The sequence below is a fragment of the Papaver somniferum genome, chromosome 3 (genome assembly GCF_003573695.1).
Source record: "Papaver somniferum cultivar HN1 chromosome 3, ASM357369v1, whole genome shotgun sequence".
NCBI classification, from domain to species: Eukaryota; Viridiplantae; Streptophyta; class Magnoliopsida; order Ranunculales; family Papaveraceae; genus Papaver; species Papaver somniferum.
The window spans coordinates 205588234-205605495 of record NC_039360.1 but is presented as its reverse complement, the minus strand read 5'-3'; the positions used below and the strand labels follow the sequence as shown (position 1 = coordinate 205605495).

The following is a 17262-nucleotide window of genomic DNA, read 5'->3' as shown; positions in this document are numbered from 1 at the left end:
TTTTCTGTTCCTACTAAATCATATTTCCACCATAGTAGTAAGAGCACTAGTGTACCAAACTTTCTTTATAGCAGGACTTTTATGCTTCACAAGATTTATTAATTCTTCAAAGTCTCCAGGAATTGGGAATTAAAAAATTTCACACAACCAGTGCCATATGTTTTCACTAAAGCTATATTTCCATATTATATGCTTCATATAGTCTTGATCTTTCCCACATAAGTAACATTTAGAAATTGTACTTAAGCCTTTTTTTCCTAACAGTTTCTTCTGTTGCACATGCTCCTCTAAGTATTTTCCAAACATTCAAAGTTATATTTATGAATGTATACAAGGATCCCATACCTTTTTGGTCCAAGACACTGAAGGAAATTTAGGTCTGACCATCTGAACTGCATTAGCTACAGAAAAATGTCCAGTTAGATCTGCACTCAAATTCTTTTATCAGCACCATCACCCAGTTGTGGTAAATCTTCTAACTTAAAAAAATGAAACAATTCTGTAGGAATATGCCATTTTCCATTGGTTATTAAGTGTTCAACTTTCCAGTCTTTATGTTGTTCAATAAAAGTGTTATCTGGATACCTCTCAGCTAAAGAATAGTCAAACACCCATTTATCATTCCAAACTGGAATGCTATGTCCATCCCCCACAATCCATCTAGAACCTTCACTAACATATTGAACTACCCATTTCAACCCAGGCCAGATTGAAGATTGCTTGTATGACTGAATCCATTCTCCCTTCCTGCTCACAAGTTTAGCTTTCATAAATCTTGTCCACTCTTCATCTTCAGTCATAATTTTCCACATCAGTTTCATTAATAGTGCTTTATTGATCACCTCCAATCTTTTGATGCCTAAGCCACCTTCAGAAATAGGAGCATTAACTTATTCCCACTTTAAAGTTACTAACTTCTTTTCGGCAGGGTCCCCAGTCCACAAAAAATTTAATTCTCTCACACTCCTTTATCGCCACTTTTGGCCATTTGTGAATTGACATAGTAAAAATTGGATATCTATATAACACAAATTTGACTAGTGTAAGTCTAGAAGGGAAGGCAAGTAATGTACCTTTCCAACTAGCAAGCATATCATGCATCATTTCCATAATACCCCATACTTGATGCACTCTCACTCTACCAGGATTGAGGATAACCCAAGATACTTATCAGGGAACTCAGACAGTTCCATATGCAAATGTTCAGCAATACTCTTTCATCTAGTATCTGATGTGCTCCAACAAAACATTTACTCTTCATTCTGTTTATCACCTGTCCATAAGCATTTTGAACTTAATCAACAATTCCATTAACCTATCAAGAGATATTTTATGTCCATTACAAAATACAAAGATGTCATCTGCAAACATTAAATGAGAAGGTTGACATCCATTTCTTTGAACCATTGCCTGAATATTTCCTTCTTGCACCATTTGAGTAAAATTTCTACTCAATACTTCTTCAGCAATAATAAACAAAATGGGAGAAATGGGATCTCCTTTCCTCAACCCTATACTTACTTCAAAAAAGCCACAAGGACCACGATTTACTAATACTGAGATTCTAGCTGAAGTAAATAATGTTCTTAACCATTTAATGCCCACCTCTGAGAAGCCAAATCTTCTTAATACTTCAAAAAGAAATTCCCAGCTTAGTAAGTCATAAAACTGAGAAATATCCAATTTCAAACCAACATTTCCCCCCCTTCTCTTTACACTCATGTCATTTATCAATTAAGATGACAAAACTGTCTTTTCATGTATGGTTCTTCCTTTAATAAAAGCTCCTTGTTGACCGGGTACCAATTTATTCACCACACCACAGCGCCTTGTAGTTATAATTCTTGTAATCACTTTGAAACTAAAGTTAGCCAATACAATTGGTCTAAATTGTTCAGCTTTTTTTGCACCTTTCACTTTAGGTACAAGAAACAAGAAGTTTGAGTTTAGACCCTTAGGAATAAACCTACATCTCCAGCAATATTGTATAACAGCTATCAAATCCTGACCAACTACTTCCCAAGAAAACTTATAGAAACTTCCAGGGAACCCATCTGGACCAGGAGAACTACTTGCATCCATTTCAAAAACTGCATTTTTAATTTCCAAATATGAAGGAGCGACATATATTAAAATATAATCTTCTTCTGTATGTATTTTTGGAATTACATCAAAGATTCCAGCTGCAAACTCAACAGGTTGCTTCTTAAATTTATTTTGAAATTGCTCCACTAACATGTCAGCTATTAGCTTTTGATCAGTAACCACAGTTCCATCTTTATCTTCCAATTCAACAATTGCATTTTGAGCTTGTCTTATTCTCATATTTGTATGAAAGAGAGCATTATTGGTTCCTTCACCCTTGATCCATTTTACTCTTGACTTAGCTTGCATAAGTATATTATATTGTTGAGAAGCTACTTCATATTTACCTCTAGCAGTTACTAATTTATTCAATAATTCTACATTTTCTGGATCTGCATCAAATAATATTGAAGCACTCTTAACATCTTCTTCAGTTGTTTGCACTTTTTTCCTTAGATCATCAAAAACATTCCAATTCCACTGCTTCACATAATATTTAAACCTTTTAGTTTAGGGTTAAGAGGCAAAATGCCCCAATTTCGAACATCACCTTGTCAAAATGCCCCGAACGTTAAAAAATAAGTCAAAATGCCCCAAAACCTTACTTTTAACATTAGAGATAGTTAATTAGTCAAAAAAGCACACATGTGTACCCGCACGTGTGGGAAATTTACATTTATGTCCTTCGCGACTAGGTTCAACGAATCTGGGATACATGTGACACGCACGAGTCATGGAATTTTACCATCTTAGCCCTCAAATATTGGAAAATTCCCATCTTGTTCAAAATGATTAGATGGTGACACGTGTCCGAGGATATGAAACGGACGGTGACAGATCCCGACCGTTGAAAATAACGGCCATTTTTCACCAGAAGTACTCTTATATATGGTGGTGATCCAAAACATATTTACAGTATATTGGTAGTGTTTCTTCATCAACTTTAATGGCTGCTAGCTCAAGCATTAAAATGGTAAGTTCAATTTCCATAAAAAAGAAGCGTCATTATAATATGTAGCATAGTAATGATTTTAATTTATAGTTAATCAAAATGCAGGAATGTGAAATGTGTAGCGAAAAATATTATGAATCCATGGATTGTCCTTGGATTTACTCACGGTGTAAACTAGTTCCTTGTAATGGAATTTGAAAGCTTCTAAAGGTTAAAGATGGTGTCAATTCAGGGAAGAAATTCCTTTCTTGTTCTAATCCAATGTGTTCATATTTTGAATGGTTTGGTGGAGCTACTGATGCAGTTAAATCCATGGAACCTCAGTACAAGGGAGGTTGTGATGCTTGTGCTGGTGATCACAGATTTGCTGACTGTCCTTGGTCACAGATTCCTTGTATCAACCCCAAATGCCATTCAACTAAGGTGAGGATGTTAAACATAGCCCAGACATCATGGAATTATGGTATTGGGTACCTAAAATGCCAAAAGTGTGAAGATTTCCAATGGGTTTCTGATGCAATCTTTGTGGAAAAACAAAAGCAACTGTACAATTCTGAAGATCAAATTTGTGCACAATTTAAATATAAAGTGAAGATAAAGTGCATAATTAGAAGTTAACCCATGTAAACAAAGTTAATGTAACAGATTGAAATTATTTCTCAATGTAATGTTAGTTTGCAGTTATGAGTATTTTAAATGAAATAACCTAGATTAACAAATAAAAGCATCACTTTCTCCATACTTTAAAAACCATAGATTCATAAATAAAATACTGTCATGACTCTTAAAACAGAAACTGACTACTAGTATGTCTGCCATTACAAACTTTCAATTGTTCAAATAAATGCTAAAAGAAATAAGGGAAAACAGGAACCAACATTTCTGATATTACTGATATTTAGAGTTAGGCTTTCTAACCCTTTTTGATGGTGGTTCAGAAATGTTAATTATTTGTCTAGAAATATTAACAGTACCATGATAAGTCTAGTTAAAACAGGCAGATGAAGGTGTAGAAGAAGTAGATGAATGTGTTACCTTCCTTTTGGGTACAGTGGAGGAGGATGGTGCAGTTGTCTTACCCTTTTTCTGGGAACCAGCTGAAGAAGTAGATGGTGTAGTAGCAGCTGCTTTGCCCTTTGACAATGGTGGTACCTCAGCTGATTTCTTTGATGCAGATGTTGATGCAGTATTTGGTGCAGACAAGGCCTTCCTCATCTTCTTTGTTGGTGCAGCAGTAATACAAAACTCATCCTCATTAACAGAACACTCCATTCTAACACCTTTCTTCTTGGGGTTAGACCCAACTGGAGGACCTTGACAGGTAAGGATGTTATGATTAAGACCTTTACAAACACTGCACTTTGTTACTCTTTTGCGCGGCTTGTTCTTCTCATACCAAGACTTCTTTATTTTGACACAAGGTCTTCCCTTATCTCTCAATCTGTGTGGATGTATAATGTTGATACCAGTCTCCAAACAAAAGAAAGTTAGGGTTGGTATACTTTAAATGCACGGATCTAGAGAATAATGAAAAAAATAATGATACAATAAAGTAAAAGGACAAAATTAGATAACATATTTCAATTAAAAGATTCTGAAAACAAAAATATCAGACAATGGAAAAAGTTAAAGCATTTGAGATCTAAACAAGCCTTATTTTCATACTCATCAATGTCTCCCGATGGGGTTATTGACCATGAGTAGGTGGTCCTATAGTAGTCCACAGTGTAGTATTTACTGCAGTACCTGCACATTATTGATGCAATGATCATCATTCATTTATTGCATAACCATATATAGGTGTAAATCAGTATTCAATTTAAACAAGCAAACCAAAACAACATTATTGATGTAAATTTACTTACTGGGCCCAATCAGGATTCAAAGGGAACAAGGCTTTTACAGCATGTAGGCAAGGGAACTGCCTCAACTGCCACTGTCTACATGTACAAGTTTGTTGTTCTACTTTTACCACAAAAACTTTTCCAGTAGCTTTGTTGGTCACCTCATACACTTTCAGCTCTTCAGAAGGATCACACTCATAGTTACCTCTAAGATTGGACATCACCTCAATGAGATCCTTTCCAGCAGGAACAATATCACCCAATTGCCAAGTTGAAGCAATCTTTCTTCTTTTTGAAAACAACACCATCACCAAGTGTGTGTACATATCAACCATCTGAGTGAGAGGCTTGTCTCTGATCTTGAGGGACATGTTATTAAAACTTTCTGAAAAGTTGGAGTAGATGTGTTCACAAGCAACATCATGAGGAAACCATGATCTTGCCCAAGACTTTGGCTCTGCATCAATCAAGTACTGGTATGCTTTGGGATCTATCCCTGCCATTTCTCGCATGGCCTCCTAGAAAATATATAGAGTATCTAAGTTAAATCATTTAACTAAAAACATGACAATTCATTCATTACTATTGAAACATGCCAATTCATTCATTATATTGAAACATCACTCAGACATTACCTCCCAATGTTTATACTTGTATGCCTTGGCAGCCTGCCAAAGAAGGTATGTTAGTCTTGGATTCCTGAATCCCTTGGTCATGAAATTCAAGTAAAGATGCCTGGAAAAAAAAAACAAGCCAAACATTAACAGAGATACAATTAAAAATGTGTGAATAAAGGAATAAAAAGACAAAATGCATTTACCTTAGGCAGTATCTATGATTGGCCAAGGGAAATAACCTTTTAACTGATTCAAGTATGCCCTTCATTCTTTCAGAAATAAAGGTAAGTCCATCCATATCTGGAATCCTTTTCCTCAATTCTTTCAACATCAGGAACCAGTTTTCTTCAATTTCACTTGTAGTAAACATCACACAAATTGGATATACCCCATTCTGACCATCTATACCAGTGGCTGCAAGCATTGTACCACCTAGCTTACCATTTAGGTGAGCTCCATTTAAGCCAATTACCTTTCTATAACCATTCAAAAAACCGTTTATTTGTGCATCATAGGCTAAAATGACAGACTCAAATCTGTTATCTTCACCCTCTTTGGTCCAACTGAAATGTCTTATGTTGTTTGGGTTCAAAGAAGTAGAAGTTGTGACCAGTTGTGGTGCTTTTGTGTAAGAACTCTCAAAAGTTCCCTTCAACTCTGCTAAAACCAATTTATGTGTACATAAACAAACTAAATATTAACATTTCACACATACAACAAGTTAAACTAACAAAAAAAAACTTAGACAAGCATTAGAAACATACTCTTGCATCATTGGCAACCCAATATGGTATGTCAGTTTGCAACTTGGGACTAATGATCTTCTTGGCTATATGCTCTGCCTTGTCCACTGGTGAACCCACATCCATAGTCTTCAAAAAATACTTAGATACAAATTTGGCATTGCATTTTCTACTGTGGTTTGCATTCAGATTTTTACAGGTGTGTTTCATGTTACACTCTCTTACTGTGATTGTGCCTTCCTTTGGACACAATCTTGCATTCACTTTCCATTCACATCCTTGGGAACCCTTGTTCACATAATATGCATAATGTCTAGTCCTATCTCCCTTCTTCACTTTAAAATCACTATGTTTCAACACTGAATATTCCCTTAAATGATCTCTATAAGCTTCTATGGATCCAAAAGCCATACCAAAACTTATTTCCCCAGGTTCAATTTCCTGCTCTTCATAATAAGCACCTTGATTGAAATCTTCATTACAATCATCAGGCTCATTACCATACCTCTAGCACACATAGAAACCCAATATTCATAAATGAACTTTTCTTGTGTTTCTTCATCTTCACTTTCATCTTCACTTTCAGCTTCACCCTCCTCTGCTTCTTCATCTGCATGTTCATTAAACAGAAACTCAGGCCTATCATCAGGATGACACTCATATGTATGTACATTAGGCAAATTCACCTGGTCATCTTCATACCCCTGTTCTTGGTTGTATGCAACAGATGCATGTGTTGGAATATCTCCATACCCCTGTTCTTGGTTGTCTGCAACAGATGCTTGTGTTGGAACATCTTGCTCTTCATGCACAAAATCAAGTCTTGTTGGTCTCATATCAGGCTTCTTAACATGGTTGTTATCTTGTTTATTAAGTCTTGGACTCCTCCTACCTCAACCCTTTTACTCACTAATTTCTTCTTCACTGGACTTATCACCTCAGTCACACAACTCATCCCACTAGCACTAGCAGTATCACAACAAAAACCCCATTCTACTGTTGTAGGAATAATTGGAGCAATCCACAATCTTACAAAATTGCTTTTATTTGGTTTCCCAATTTTCCAGAATGAATGAAACATATCTTCTGATTCACACTTATCCCATGCATTCCCATCATTATCACTAAATAAAAATAACTCAAGTGTAGGATCCATACCCTGTTCATTTACCATCCTTTCCTTTATCATAGCCATGAATTTGTCTCCACTTGTACCAGCTTTGCAATCATAAAAATACATGTCCTTATATATCCGACCTATATCAGTTATCCAGAAATCCCTATCTTCAATAGCCATTCTGAAACATTCAAAAAAAAAACAAAAAAAAAAACAGATCAATAATCATGATCAAGATTACAAATACAAAAAAACAACAATAAAAAAACAGCAACATTTTATAAACCCTAATACAGAATTTTGGTATATCCAAACCCTAATCTCAGAAAATGAAATTCTCAATTTTATAAACCCTAATTCTATAAACATAGATTCAGAACCACAGAACAATATAACCCTAATCAGTTATAAACCCGTTTGACAGAAAAAAAAAAAAAAAAAAAACTAATTTCAGAAATTGAAATTTCCAATTTTATAAACCCTAATTTTTTAAAACATCGGTTCAAAGCAACGATTACTGGAAATTGTAAATACTAAATCTAAATAACGATCAACATAAGTCAAAAAACAATTAATAATTTAGATTACTTACCTTTTTCAGTAAATTTTACAGTTCAGTTCTACACTCCATTAAACATCAACAAACTATCTCGATCTGTCTCTCTGTCGACCTATCTCTCTCGATCTGTCAACCTCTCGACCTATCTCTCTCGATCTTCTAAGTTTAGTTCAGTATTCTCCCTCCCTCTCGAAATCCGTCTCTCTCTCTCTGGTTTTGAGTTTCTGTGGATGAAACTCGATGAAGAGAAGGATAAGACATTAGCAACACACGTACGGGTTCACACGTGCACAAAAATGACACCGTGTACTAAAATGACACGTGTCCGTTTTATATCAAACCACGTGGCACCAATAGATGAGTCATCAAAGGGTAAACTTTGTAATTTCGTCATACACACGTGGGCAAATAAGGTTCTGACATGTGTCCAGTGTTCCCATCTGTCCGTTAATTTTCTTCGTGATCTGGATTCCATAGGATATAAACACGTGTCACCATAAATTATTAGCAAGGGTAAAATTGAAATTTAGCATTGGTGTTGACTAGTCAATATGCCCCGGTTTGACCAGATATATCTCTCTGACGTTAAAAGTAAGGTTTTGGGGCATTTTGACTTATTTTTTAACGTTCGGGAAATTTTGACAAGTTGATGTTCGAAATTGGGGCATTTTGCCTCTTAACCCTTTAGTTTATGAAGAAATTGAAAAGCTGGATTACCTTCACATGCTCCCCGCAAGATTGTTGTATCAAATTTAAGAAACCTGGACGAGTAGTCCACAGTGATACTCAAAGACAAACACGGAAACTTTAGGGAAATGGTGAGATTATAAAATAAAATCTTGTTGCCCTCTTATTGGATTTTGTTGCGTGAAAAAGAGATGGAAACAGGCCAGTTTTCAACTACGAACTTTCTGATTTCCAACAAAGTAGTCCTCCAAACCAATTGAATGTAAGCGATGTGGTGGAAAGTGATACTTTTATTATGGATAGCTATTAGATAAAACAATCATTCTTAAGAGATCGAGAAATTGGACCACGGCAAAACCGCCTGACACAGTTTTTTCTGATGGGTCTCGGTGGGTCATGGGGAGGAGAACAAGGTGTCCGTTTTGGGTTTGTTATGTGCCTGGCGATTTTTTTCTCTCGGTTTTGGGTTTGTTAAGAATTTTTGTAGTTAAAACAGTAACTTTTTTAATTCTAATAAACGTCAGAAATAAATTATTTTAACATGAAAATTTAAGATAGTTACAAAAATTCATCTTCCAAGTTCTATATGGGGTGCCATCACGTTTCAAGCCAACTTAGCCACCACCAATATACACACACGATGATACAAATGGGTTTGACAATTCAGCTGAGAGAAAAACGAAGGACATGCTCATCCACGATATGAGTCATATGACACAAAGATGGCTTCTTGCCAAGTGCATATTCAACATTCTTCCCTTTTCTTTTTGGTATTTGCAGCACACATTTGGCACGTCATCCAGAATCCTAGATCCCATTACCATTCCTCCTAGCAGATCTACATAAGCAATTACTGCCGTAACTTGTAAATCATTAACTAATTGAAGGATCCCCGAAATTTCATTTCATCTGCCTCAAAAACACTGCTTAGATATTCTTGAAAACGGGAAGAATAAACCTTAGGATTTACTGATGTAATTTTTCGCGAATCAAACTGGAGTGCTTTGTATGCATGCTCTAGACGCTTGACTACATTATACCCTTGAAGCATATCTATGATTCCAAAAAACAGTCTCACATTGTTAAAAGATTGTGCAGCACTTCCGACTTCATTTTTAGGTACAGCACGTGCCTGTGTTTTAAACCCAAGTTTCGCATCAGACCTGCCAAGTAACTACATTCGTGAGTTAAGAAGAAGTACATGAGCATAAAAGACAAAGCATTTCCAGCGTCTAGGGCAGGGACTCATTATACAACAATGACTCTTAAAGTCTACGAACACAACAATGACTCTCAAAGCCTACGAACTTAAGAAGGTTTTCACCTAAATTAACTTAGATTCACCAGCTGATTCAGTGGTGTATAGGCAGCTTAGCCTGTAGTTTATTCACAACCATCAGCTGTGCTGCTGCGGAAGGAGAATGGGAAAGGAAGGTACGTCAACAGAAGACACAAATTGAGGCTTGAAACAGAAGCTTAGGGAAGTGAAGAAGTGACTAAAGGACATAAGTCATAGTTTAACTACGTTTGATGCTTAGTGCAGAGAAGTCGATAGCTCGCAGAGGCCAATACGAAGATACAAAACTCTGCAACTAATAAAAAGAGTCTGAACCAACACACACTTTCAAAGAGTTCTAAAAAAATGTTAAGTTTGTCCAAAAAGAAGTAAAACATTACACAAAACACGACATACATATAGTACGATATTCTAATTGGATTAAGGAATTCCTACATCATGACCTTAATACCAAAATATTGGGACTTGATGTAGTATAGTCGACCGAGCCATGGGTCACAGCCTCACATTATGACTGGTTTCAGTATACGATCTCCGAACAACTGTTCGCCCTAGACAATTCACTGTATCTATAACATGTACTCTGAGGTCGAGGGCAGGAGTGGCCAAAGCAATAAAGACAACGGGTTGTTCGAGTTAGATCTTACTTGTAAGTAAGTTTCTCGCTGTCGTCAAGTATTAGCTCACTGCTCCCTTGTCTCCACGACAAATCTGGAGGGAATGAATTCCCAGTAGTAAGACTTCGTCCATTTGTTGATCCTAAAGGAAAAATTCAGGAAAAAAGAGGTGAGTAAATTTCATTTTAGGAACTACCTTCCTAACAACTAACATTCTAAATCCATTTTCAGCATTTATAACAATTTGTAAAACAAGATATGAATACGGGATCTGGGAATACAACAATTTCATTATTTCCCATCAATCTTATTAACATACACACAACATTTTTAGTAGATCTATATAAAGCACTGCGTGAGTTTACATAACAAAGTGGCAGGAAAAGTATAGTAGGAGAAATAACCTCTTGTAGGAGCTTCAATATGTATTCCTAGCAGAAGACTGTAACCCATGATGCCAGCTTCCTCCAAAAATTTACAGTCTTTCTTAATCTGTCTGCAAATGAAATATAAAGCATGAAAATCATAAGAAAGAATAGGAGTAACTACAGTATTCATTTTGAAAAAAGTTGATGGACAAAAATCTGAAACTTTATCATTTTACTTTGAATGTTATGCATACATCAATTTTGTAACAATTTACCTTCTGTTCACATAGAAGTTGGTAAACAAGGGAAGCAAAGTAGTATACTAACGGTAAACAAGGGAGGCAAAGTAGTATACTAACGTGAATAGACGATGGCGGGTTAAGGGGTTGAGGAAGAAAGTTAAATTGAGATCGTGATCTTTAAATGTTGTAGCTTCATCAATTGTCACTTTATTCATGGACCGTCCTTGAGATGAGCCTTTGAGGTCGAACCGTCTGTGCAGATATAAATCTGTCTGAAGTATGTTTCCCATTACAACAAAGTATATCTGTCCAATGAGTAACATTTTAATAATTACAATCCCGATGAGTAGGAAAAAGAAGTATTGTAATTAAAATATTTAGGAATTTTGGTTACTTAGGTCACTATTCCCTCATTTATCATACAAAAATGGTCGTACCAATGTGCACAAATTTAACCAGAGAATGAAAATAACTGGAAGAAACACGAAAGTCGAAAGGAACCTTACAAAAGTTATAAGAAAAAACTTTATTAGTTGTGATAACAAAAAACTGCCGAACTTTTGAGCAAATTCTAGGATATAAGGGTAACGGGATGGTTAAACTATATAAATGATTCATCTAACCAAATTATATTACAGCATCTAAAATCTTGGAGATAATTTAATTGATAAAATTTATTACCTTTGTACCCCCAACTGGTCTCACCACATGAAGTCCATAGAACTTTGTTAGCAATGTGCTCCCAAATGTTTGTACGTGATCAACGTACTTCGGAAGCATTGCTAAGAGTGCCTACACAAACCAAGAATGAAGAACAATTAATCACACATAAAGCAAGGGGTGAAAATTATAATCTTCACCCTTAAATCGATCTGAGTGTTAACTTGAATAATTCATTTGGTATCAGGGAAAAAGAAGCAACAATGTCACTCTTAGTTGTGTGGATATAAACCTCTGAAACGAAATATACTGTGAAAACCAGCAAACCTAAGAAATTTCCTACCAACACACAACTTGAAGACCAGATCTTTCTTGGGTATCGGACTGATTGAAGGCTGTATTCCTTCACTATATCTATGAAATAACAAAAATGTCTGTATACAAGATTAAAAACAACACTAGATTCAACTTTGTTAATTCTAATGGATACTTCCAAAATTTAGGAAATCAATCAGTGCGCAAGATAACACTAACCTCAACTGCGCAATCGCAACTTCACTAACTTTACTAAAAAATCTTGGGTGTAAACTCAGTAATGGTTTTCAATTTTTTTGATAGAAAAAATTAAATAGTAGATAGCCTGTTTCTTGTCATCTTGTAATTCCTTAGAACACTATACGCGGCAGCCTTTCTTCTTGACACTTCTAATAACAATCAGCTCATGCTCTTAGAATATCTAAACACGGAATGCTATACTAAGTTTGGGATCACTTCTTGAACTCTACTTCTCAGTCCAAGTTGGAACTCTAAACTATATCAATTTCTAATTATAACATCCTTACATTCTTTTCTCTTTGGTCAACAGTATCCATACTTAAGGCATGTTTCTTCAGGTCATTTACTCCCGCCCTAGTTTCAATACCTTATTTGAAATAGATATCAATTCCACCAAAATATGTGTATTTAACTTAACTTCATGAACAACAGTTGGTGCAGTATCTACCTTTTTTTCAGTTTTGCGGATAGTTTTTACCACAAACCGATCATCATGAGACAAATAAAGCAGTTTTCCACTCTTTCCCAGTGAACAGAGCTCCACTAATGTCTCAATACCACATACGGATAATACGTAGTTAGCAGATTCAATATTGTCAAGCCCTTGAATGTGCCTAGAAGAAAATTTCAATAGACAAATCAGCTTCACTAGAAGGAAAAGAAGAAAAAGCTCAAGGTTAAACACCAGAGCCTAGCAAAAGTGCTCTATAAGAGTGACTAAGTGAGTATAACATTTTTTGTAAAGATGTACAGAAAAGGAGAATAGTGTTACTTCATTAATAAATCCAGATGTTCAGGAATTAGGGGAGACTGAAGGCAGCTATAACATCAAAACCGGATGGGTTTGCCTTAATTGAGCATTGGAACCAAAATTTATGTGTAAATATCTGTGTATTATTCTAAAAAATAGATCTCAATAAAGCGTTGTGCCCAAACAAAGATAGAGGTAGACAGTTGAACAACGATATAGAGCGAACCTGAAAACTGCCGGGCAGTAATCTTTCCATCCAAATTCTGTAATATTTGCAGCGGGGAAACGTTTTGAACCATTCTTTGCAAACCGTATACATATGCGTTTGGATGCTTTGAAGTCTTGGTCTGAAAATTCCCTTCTTTGAGTTTCCATATACTGCTGCAAAAGACAACGTAAAAATTATGTATAACAGGTGAAATGACATTTATTTTTCATGACAGTGTAGCGTAAAGAACTGATTCGGACTAAGTTCAGTACTGGATCAAATACCAAATACAGGACTAAAATTCTACAAACAATAAATAATTTGCCTCACATCAGTCAGATTTATGCACTAGAATGATGCTGACATGTATCAAGCAGAGACATGCTTCGCTCAAGCTCATCAAACATCTAAGACAATGACTTCAAATTTGGTAGTATACACAAAGAGATTATGAGAAACAATGGCTTTCAAAACCCCACAAAGATAAATAATTATTTTTGTTCAAATATTATTCCGTGAAAACAATATTAGCAAAAATCTTTCACTTTAAACAGCTAATTATTGAACAAATTTCTTGTTAGGAAACACCTTCTGACACACACCATGAAATATTCGAATTCTCATTTAGGGTATAAAAAACGCAGATATCCTTAAATAATTTCATACATCATTACATTGAGACAGTTAAAAATTAAAATTTCATAATAAAGATCTCGAAATTTCTCAGATTATTAAGAAGTAGATAAGTTACCTGTCAATAAGTTGTCGATGATGAGAGGAAAAGCTTCTAAAAGCGAACAAAAATGGAAAGTTTTCTCTACCTAGGTTACAGAAATACATGCCCATAAAACCCTGAAAAGGGAACATTTTCACTGGTGATTGCACCAAGAATTTTTCGCGCCAAATATAGATAGAGTGATTTTGTGATTCAAAATGAAGCTGTTGGTTGTGATTTGGTTGTTAAAAATCACCCAAAAATGACTGAACCACATTTCTTGTCATAATTATACGAAGCACCCTAATCTTTTCGGATCATTGGATTATTTGGCTGATATTGGGGAAGGACCGGTTGACAAGGTTATTAAGCGGGTTCATGTGCGTGCTATCAGAAAAACTCTATTTGCCATTTCAGGTGGCCTGGCAAACCAGCCGTGTCACAGTAGTAAAAGTGTTTAGCGGCGGAGGTTGTATCGAGCGATACTGTGGATGGCAAGGCGATATAAAGATTACTATTGGCATTGTAAATTTCATCACTCGATAGAAAGCGATCCTTAACAGCTATTTTCCACCTACTTCATTCCTATATATATCCTCCATTTCATCAGATTAATCACACCTATTTTTATTATAAATTACACAATTTATCTATATCTTGTACTTGTACTCTCGATTTACTTACTTTTAATTTCATAATCAATGGTGAATTCCGATGAAGAGATGCAAATCTATATCGATCGAATTAAATCACCGCAGAAAATGCGTCTTCGGATGTTGCGACAACTTGATGATGAGGAGGTTGAAGACAGAGAAACAAACAACACTATGATATTTGTAGTGGTGAAATATCAAAGAGACACGTGGTAGCATTCCGAAGCACCAAAGTAGGATAAGAGAAAAGCACCCAGTCCTTTCCAAAAGGTCCAACGCGGTAATCTAGATACCTACCACATCTATCCAGAAGCGTGCATGTGGAAAGCATGGGAAATGACCGACGGTCGAGTTTGAATTAGGAGAACATGCATTAAATGTTGTTGGCATGGCCCGCATGAAGTTTCCGGACGGTCAGAACAGTGTGAGACGGCGAAAGAAGACTTTCAAGACACTCAAAGGTCGAGTCAAGGAAATCACTATATTGGGAAGTAGGGAATCGGAGACAGCATGTCGGGGAAATCGGGTTATACCTCCCCACGAGAACATATCAGTTTCAGTGGTCGTGCTTAACATTGTAGTTTCACTGTAAGAGCATCTTGTCTATGAATATCAAACTATGCTATGAGAGAAAGATAGGTTATGTGAGTATGAGAGTAAAGAGCGACTAAGTTGAGAATCGTTCTTGAGAGATCCATAGCTTATCCTAGCAAGTCGTAATCGTTGTAACCTAATAAGATCATCCTTTCATCCTCATGGACGTAGGTAATCATGCTGAACCACGTATATCTTTGTGTTTGATAACATATCTTTCTTTACTTCCTAATTATTGTTTCAAATGTTAGATTTTTAACAACCACATTTTGGCGCTAGAAACAGGGACATTTCACGTATTGTTGAATACGTTTGTGGTTGTTCTTTATCACTGAAGTAGATTTAAAAGATCCAAGGCATCTATGATCTTTGTTTGAGCTAATAAATATCTTTGGTGTGATTGTAATGACCCGCCCCTCAACCGATACTATTCCCACTTAGCCACTGCAATTATCCGACAGTGTGGGGTTTTTTTCAACGGATATCTAAGCAGTGTCTGGGTTTTTTCAATGGACATCGTTACGGTTTTCCAGTAGCAACTTCCCAGGAGGTCACCCATGCCTGGATTACTCCCGCCCGAACACGCTTAACTGCAGAGTTTTCTACCAACTCTGAGTCAATTGAGCTGAAAAGGCCCTGGTGTTAGGAAAGAACAAACCATTAACTATATTCCATTCCATCGGCAAACCACAACCGAAATCTAGGTATTACAATACCACCACCTTAAATTGGAGTTCTCCTTGGCTCCGGAACATATATTAAAGCTCGGATCTCCGACGTTCCATGCCCCTCATGAGAGAAGCACCTGGAGCAACCTCGTCCAGCGTACCTGCTCACCCTCGGTAGGTGAACCGTCGTCGGCTCTGATACCATTAATAATGACCCTTCCCTCCACCGATATTGTATCCACTTAGCCACTGCGGTTATCCAACAGTTTGGGTTTTTTTCAACGGACATCGCTACGGTTTTCCAGTAGCAACTTCTCGGAAGGTCACCCAACCCTGAATTACTCCTTCCCGAGCTCGCTTAACTGCAGAGTTTTCTGCTAACTCTGAGCCAATTGTGCTGAAAAGGCCTCGGTGTTATGAAAGGACAAACCATTACTTATATTCCATTCGGCCAACCACTGCCAAATATCTGGGTATTACAATACCACCACCTTAAATTGGAGCCGTCCTCGGCTCCAGAATATATTTGCATGCCCGGATCTCCGACGTTCCCTGCCTCTCATGAGAAGCACCTGGACCAACCCCGTCCAGCGTACCTTCCAACCCTCGGCAGGTGACCCGTCATCGGCTCTGATACCATTTGTAATGACCCGTCCCTCCACCGATATTGTCCTCGCTTAACCATTGCGGTTATCCGCCAGTGTAAGGTTTTCAATGGACGCCGCTGCGATCATCCGGAAGCAACTTCCCGGGAGGTCACCCATCCCTGGATTACTCCACCCGAGCACGCTTAACTGCAGAGTTTTCTGCCAACTCTGAGCCAATTGTGCTGAAAAGGCCTCGGTGTTAGGAAAGGACAAACCACTACTTATATTCCATTCGGCCAATCACTGCCAAATATCGGGGTATTACAATAGTTTGGTATCAGAGCGGCAATTAGATTCTTTCGGAGCTAGTTGTTGCGCAAACAATAATAAACGTTAATTGTGTTTGGATAAAATTGGTTGTGTTTTTCTTTTTAGCTTGAATTTTTTTTAACTGTATTGTGCTTAAATTTAGCGACTAAATTTCTAAAGTGGGTGAAGTCATAATGTCGTCCCAATTTTAAGGGTATTTTCGTATTTTATTAAAAAGGCTATTTTGCTGACTTCGAAATTTATGCTTCATAATTGGTTAGAGTAACTAGTAAATAATTATTATAGGTTTGCTAGTGGGCCTGGTTAATATTCATCATATCCTTCTTTAATGGGGCTATATATCAAAAATGATTTTTTGGGGACCATGGTTTTTTTGGGGACCATGGTTCTATTTTTAGTAAGACATTTAGAAG

The 17262-nt window shown here is 36.6% G+C and overlaps 1 protein-coding gene across 3 annotated transcripts; it reads right to left on the bottom strand.

The window, feature by feature from the left end:
- Nucleotides 1-9104: 9104 nt before the first annotated feature.
- LOC113358485 (phosphatidylinositol 4-phosphate 5-kinase 10-like) lies at nt 9105-14421 on the bottom strand. Of its 3 annotated transcripts, none has more exons than XM_026602078.1 (8): nt 14054-14416; nt 13321-13475; nt 12792-12957; nt 11810-11920; nt 11246-11433; nt 10923-11014; nt 10549-10660; nt 9105-9767 (listed from the first exon to the last, which is right to left on the bottom strand). In XM_026602078.1, the coding sequence occupies exons 2-8, from the start codon at nt 13467-13469 to the stop codon at nt 9482-9484; spliced, it is 1104 nt and encodes a 367-aa protein (XP_026457863.1). In that variant the 5' UTR covers nt 13470-13475; nt 14054-14416; the 3' UTR covers nt 9105-9481. The 3 variants fall into 3 exon arrangements, with proteins under 3 accessions (XP_026457863.1, XP_026457864.1, XP_026457865.1); XM_026602079.1 differs by having other exon boundaries at nt 13321-13472; XM_026602080.1 differs by having other exon boundaries at nt 9598-9778; nt 14054-14421.
- Nucleotides 14422-17262: the final 2841 nt, after the last annotated feature.

What these genes read in the sequence shown, in the direction of transcription:
- LOC113358485 (XM_026602078.1), bottom strand. Translation starts at nt 13,469, where the DNA reads ATGGAAACTCAAAGAAGGGAATTTTCAGACCAAGACTTCAAAGCATCC. An exon ending in TCCGCAAAACTGAAAAAAAG is followed by an intron (nt 11,921 to 12,791) that starts GTAGATACTGCA and finishes TGGTTTGTGTAG; the next exon opens with GCACTCTTAGCAATGCTTCC. An exon ending in TATTGAAGCTCCTACAAGAG is followed by an intron (nt 10,661 to 10,922) that starts GTTATTTCTCCT and finishes TTTTTCCTTTAG; the next exon opens with GATCAACAAATGGACGAAGT.